The 6,205-nt window shown below is 32.7% G+C and overlaps 1 protein-coding gene across 7 annotated transcripts in view; it reads right to left on the bottom strand.

Annotated features, from left to right (window-relative positions):
* The window catches only part of LOC106678045 (micronuclear linker histone polyprotein), a 47,582-nt gene that overhangs the window by 28,700 nt on the left and 12,677 nt on the right, over nucleotides 1-6,205 (bottom strand). For all 7 annotated transcript variants that reach the window (XM_014416329.2, XM_014416332.2, XM_014416334.2 and 4 more), the window contains exons 5-8: nucleotides 5,486-5,515; nucleotides 5,356-5,400; nucleotides 3,515-3,541; nucleotides 3,397-3,444 (exon numbers count right to left, since the gene is read on the bottom strand). In XM_014416329.2, coding sequence (XP_014271815.1) covers nucleotides 3,397-3,444; nucleotides 3,515-3,541; nucleotides 5,356-5,400; nucleotides 5,486-5,515 — 150 coding nt within the window. The remainder of the gene's footprint in view (nucleotides 1-3,396; nucleotides 3,445-3,514; nucleotides 3,542-5,355; nucleotides 5,401-5,485; nucleotides 5,516-6,205) is intronic.

Genomic DNA, 6,205 nt, shown 5'->3' with positions numbered 1-6,205 from the left:
TTCAATGGGCACTTACATATAAGTCTGAAGGCCGTGAGCGGGTATTGCGGGAATGCACTGAGGATTTAAATTGAAGGATATCAGAGATGTACGATGGATGGAGGGATTGGATAATTTGGTAGAGGAAGGAAGCAAGAAAATATTTACAACGGAAGGAGGGGTAAAGCTACTTCAATTCTTCATAAAATCGGGTGACAGAGGACCTGGGAACCCCAGAGATGAATTGTACAAAGCAATTAATTAACCGTTTTAATTTTGTTTCGAAATCTCCAGAGACGCCCCCATAAACCACACAGCAATAATCAAAATGGGTGAATATTAAGGAAGTAAGCAGGAGCCTACGGGTTTCAAAAGGAAGTAGGTGGCAAAGATAATTTAAACGTTTTAGGGTGGAGAAGGTACGACGGGAAATATTGGAGACGTGGTTTTTCCAGGAGAGAGTTTGGTCTATAGCGACACCAAGGTTTTTAACGTAAGGATGGAATTGTATTGAATTGTTGTTTAGGAATAAGGTTGGAATATGAGGAATAATTTTCAGGAGGTGATTGGAGCCTATTACGATTGCCTTAGTCTTCTCTACATTCAACTTAAGCTTGTTTTCTTGTGCCCAGTGACTAATTTGATTTAAGTCTTCTTGAAGCATCTCCGTGACAGCCAATAGTCAGAAGGTGGGAAGGAAAGGTAAATTTGGAAATCATCAGCATACAAATGGTAGTGAGAATGTCGGATAAGGAGGGAAAGGTCATTGATGTAGATGGTAAAAAGGGTGGCGGAAAGCAATGAGCTCTGGGGGACACCACAGGTAAGGGGTCGAGTCAATGATGGTGACTTATCTGGAACCACTACGTACTGGGAGCAATTGGAAAGGAAGGATTGAAACCTTCCTTTCATCAAAGCACTGTTGGATAGAGGAAGATTTTGTAGTTTGTTAAGAAGGATGTTGTGGTCCACCATGTCAAATGCTTTGGAGAAATCAAGGAGGATCAGGATAGTTAAGTTTTGGTTCTCCATGGCAGGTTGGAGGGTTATTTTAAGGAGAGTGGATTGTGTTGAATAGCCAGAGAAGAAGAGGAGAATATAAGAGAAGTTTAATTTCAAAATGAACCCACCAAATAGTACAATAGTAATAATGTGAACCGTTACAAGCCATTTAGGGGTAGCAGTTCAGTTCTTCATAAGGATGTACTGTTTTTTGAACAGTGATTATATACAGAGGTGATTATTTCAAGATCACGCTCAACTGCCAGATTTTTCCCCAATTAGGGGTACCTAATTTATAGAGGCTGGGTATGCCCTAGGAATGTTTCTGAGCCCACAGGGCATACTCACAGCTACAGAAACAGAATAAATAATTAACTGTCACAGCCAGATTCAAACTTAGTTCCTTGGAGTTAGTAGCACAGCACCTTACCTACTGAGTCACCCTACTCTTCCACCAGAATATGTAATCTTAAAATAACTAATTGAATAGAGTCAGTTAGGATTTTCACTAATAATTTCCTCCTTATAATATTTCATTAACATTTATCAACAAAACAAAGTAATAAATTACTGCTAACTCAGTAACAAATACAGAGTTATTAACAAATAAACAAAACAGTTAGTTTTTCTACTTTTGATTAATTAAAAGAACAAATAGTTATTAACTATTTAATGTCGGACGTTTCTCCCACTGTGCAGGGCTTCATCAGTTTAACCTATTGCTTTGAACAGCCCTAATGAAGCCCTGCAAAGTGGGGCGACACGTCGGACATTGTTCTTTTTTTACCACAACCCTGACCATCTTCTTATATTTTATTTAATTTTCATTTGGTATAATTTTGATAAAAAGAAATGGATTTAAAGACCTGATAAAATTATCTCATTTATAATTTACAGTTAAAATATAATTAATTAGGATCCCCTGCATAAATATTTACTTCATCAAACTTTACATACGACTAGAATGAAGAGATATATTAACCCTTATTCAACTTAAATAAATTATAAACTATTCTGTCAACTTACAAAGGATCGGTTTTCCATTTCAGACGATTTTTCCAGTGAGAAATCACCATCGACCTAGCAGTGAGTTTCATAAATTTTAACATCTATATAAATTGATTATTGTAGAATACATAAATGATTTTACCTGTGAATCCGATTTCTCATAACTTCACTAAAACAAATGATTAAGATTTTGAAAGTCTTGACAAGCTAATAAATATATAGGTAAATATTTCAGTACTAAAATTATTACATACTCAACACCAAGTTAAAAAGTAAGCAACATATGCTATTTATATGTACATGAAAAGTTTTTTCTAATTCTTTGTCAAAAACATCATTTATGTTCATTTAATTATCATTAAATAATTACAAGTTCAACAGTTATTAATTAATAGGACCTTATCAAAAATAACTTAAGATGTGGAAAGTGCAGACTACAATTTTAAAACACACCTTCTAAAATTGGAAGATCTATGATTGACCATGTGTGATTATAAAAAGAAGTTGGCCTGGGTGATGTCAAAGAAAAAATCTAAATAGTCATAAAACCATTTAATGTGAGTCAATATTTCACCCTTCATTAGGGCTAAAAAGATAAAAACATTTAAATGAGATAAAATTAAATGAAAAATGTATATTAAAAAAATATGTACAGTAAAACTTTAAATTAAATAAGAATAACAAAAGGTTTTTGACAATTAATGAAAACGGAAATAATTTTGTATTTTATTATTTTATTTTTTTATTCTATTATATATCATTTTATTAATTTTGCTATTATTATTTAATTTTATGTTTCCCTGTACATCTCTTTTTTATTTTACTTTGTTAATTTATTTTTACCTCATTTAAGTGTTTGTATCCTCTTTAGATCTGATGAAGCCCAACAACGAGGTGTGAAACGTTTGCTCATATTAAATAGCTTTATGACTTATTGAGTTTTATTTTGAAATTTTATGACTGAATTTTATTTTGAAAACAGGGTAAGTGTGTAAATGACTTTTGTTCTTCTTGAGTTTAGATTAAACATGTTTTAAGAAAATAGCAAGAAGCCTGTTTCCCTCTAAATTTCATATCAATAATAATAATTGGTAAAAATTTCACTGTCAAATTTTAAAATATTATATCTATTAATACGCAATGGCTAAATTAATTCTACATAACACCAGCTTACCATACACAAATGAAAAACAGCAACAAATTTGATAATTTATGCTGAATTACTTTAATAACAGGCAGCTCTGCATGTAATACAAATAAGGAGGAAAATCCTTAAAATAAAATCTAACATGTACAAAGATCAATTAGCGTACAAATAATGACAACACTTATAATTATAAATAAGTTAAAGAAAAAATAGCCAACGATGGCTTCAACAGGCTACGTTTGAATGTATCATCAACTTACTATTAAAGGTCTGTCTCCCATTTCCAATGGTGATTGACTTGCTGGAGTCTATAAAATAGTCATGTTAATTTCAATTCAATTGAAAATTAATAGTTGTAGAATAAAAAGATCAACTTACCAATTTAGAGTACCCCAAAGTGATAGGCTGGAACAAAAACTTTGTATGTATTTAAAATTTAGAAATGAAACAGTTAATCTAATATATCCCAAATATTATAATTTCATATTCAATCTTTATGTATTAAAAAAAACCTTAATAGCTTGCTTAATCAATCAAATAACAAATAACTATTTTTAAAAATATTATAATTATATAATAAATAATAGTAGTTAAGGAAGCAAAGGAATAGGTCATTAAAAAGGTAATTTGTACTGAAAAGGTTTTAATTGTTGGAGGGTAAGGGGTTACAATATCCATGCTATACCATACTGGTGATTTGGTACTGTTTGGCAATGACCAAAAATTATAAAAATATGAAATAAAACGTTGTGAGAACTAATGCTCCATAAATACAATAAAAATATAATATTTCAGTTTCAGCTAATAATTCTATAGTTGCAACTAAAACAATACAAGGAATAATCAATTTTGTTGATGTATTTAACGTCAATTGTAACAAAATATGAAATATGTGTTCGAATTTATGATAATTCCCTAATTTCCTAGAGAAATATCTCTTACAATATTTGTTATTATCACTTTCCTCCTTATAGAGGATAAAATGTTAGTGTTGGGGTTTCTGTTTTCTTTATTATTTTCTGGACAACTTTGAGTTTTGAACAATACGCTAGTTAAAATCAATAATTTATTTAATATTTGAAATGTAACAAACATTAAAAACACAAATTTGCGAGAGGCAATTTTTTTTGGTTTTTGATGAGAAAAATCATGAATTACTTCTTAAAAGTCGATTTATTTAATTGCATTAGTTTCTATATGTGATACACTGGGGTCAATATTTCTTGAAGCAATCACATTTATCAGTTCATTCTTGCTTCATACTAATTTATGTAAAGCGGCCCATAGGATAGATGCCAGACAACGACTAAAGAGACTAATGCTTTTTAACATTACAAGTAGTGCCTCAACTTCTAAAAGGACGTATAGAGATTGTGAACACTAACAGCTAAACAAACTTTGAACAGGCTGTTTTGGAGGCTGAAAAATGACCAAAATTGGTCACTGCTTGTTCTGCCAGTGATGCTATCCATCTTATTAGTTACGCCTCTCGTCCACTGGGAGCGGAAAGCTGCGAAATCAATTCGTCCCAATTCGTAAGAAAATGCAAAAACGATTCCAAGACGTGGCTCATTGGGGGACTGCGTCAGCTAAGCCCTCACCGTTTGTCAGTTTTTGACCAAACAGGTGCGAAGTGCGAACCTATCCCGTTCTGCTGGGATTTAGTTGCGAACGAGTGCGAAAAAAAAGTGACTAATGGACGGTGAAAAGTTAATTAAGAAGAATTGTTGTCAAGAATGTATCGAAATGTGTTCTGTCTCATTACAAAATAGAAGACGCAATGGTCATCGTCGATTTAAAGATTTTGTCACAAATGAGAAAATTTACCGAACTAGTTTCTTTTAACGTAAACGTGATTCACCTACATTTTCGTCTTCGTCGATATCGCTTGTGCCTCAAATGTCAATGAATCAAAGAAGATAATTCCAAAGCGAATTATTCTTCATCAGAAAAATCATTCTGAAGAGGCGTTTCGTCCACTATAATCCGGAAGAATACTATGACAATGGGCGATAGACATTCGCACGATTTCGTATTAACGGAAGAATTTATTGCTTTGTAATTCGCAGCTTTCCAATCCCAGTGGAAGAGAGGCCTTAGAGAGCCCAATGGGTCCTTCGTATAAAGATGGCACTGAACAAGGAGTACTCAGAGTTACGGTGTCCAAGTTTAGGAAACACTGCCTAAAAGTAATGAATGCTATAAATCATTTCACTTACATTCATGGATATCTGATCCTTCACCGATTCCTTTGAAGAACTCCGCTACCAATTTGTAAGAAAAAAGTTTTAGTTAATATTAGATCTTAAACTTCTTAAGGATAAAGCAAACAAATTTCTTCTAACTTACCGTGATCGTGATACGAGGAATTTTGGTTGGCTAAAACAATAATTGAATACAAGTAAAACATAGACACATTAGAACGTATTAAAATCAACTTTTATTTCCGAAAGTATACTATATCTTAACAATATAAGTATTATCATTTAACTTTTATTTTATTATAACTTAAATTTATTAATTACTCTTTCATTGGAATAGTTATCAGCGCTTAAATAGATAATATATTTGTTTTGCTTTAATTGAACCAGTTTCTTTGGTGGCTGAAAGCTCTTCCGTATTGGGTCAGACTTCCGAGTTTAAGCTGAATTAGCTTCTTAAGACCACCATAAGGTCAATGTTTACCTCAAGACCTGTTCGTGCCTTACTTCAAGAGTCCTGATTGTAAGCTTTAATTTTGTTAAATTAGTGTGGAACAAGGAGGGTAGAATTCTGAGGCACTTTCTGCTTATTAATGAACATGTATATAGTTTAAGAGACCATAATAAAATCCCTGAGGGGGCAAATGGGTTAGTAGTGTTAGCTTTAATAATTATTTTGATGTGATATAATAAGAAATCGTGGGTGGTCTCATAGATTAAGATATTATGGATTATCTGGGTGACTATGATGGAACTTTCGCAGTCGCGATCACGTCCTGCGGTCTTATACCCTCTTCCCTCGCCCAGGTAGGCAAATAGGCAAAGATGGTGAAAACCACGTTTTTCGTCTGGTGTCCGGAAGAACGTC

Source organism: Halyomorpha halys, unplaced genomic scaffold, assembly GCF_000696795.3.
Source record: "Halyomorpha halys isolate HHAL.00 unplaced genomic scaffold, Hhal_1.1 Scaffold120.1, whole genome shotgun sequence".
NCBI classification, from domain to species: domain Eukaryota; kingdom Metazoa; phylum Arthropoda; class Insecta; order Hemiptera; family Pentatomidae; genus Halyomorpha; species Halyomorpha halys.
Note: the sequence above shows the minus strand (reverse complement) of the source record. Positions and strands in the feature narration are given on the sequence as shown.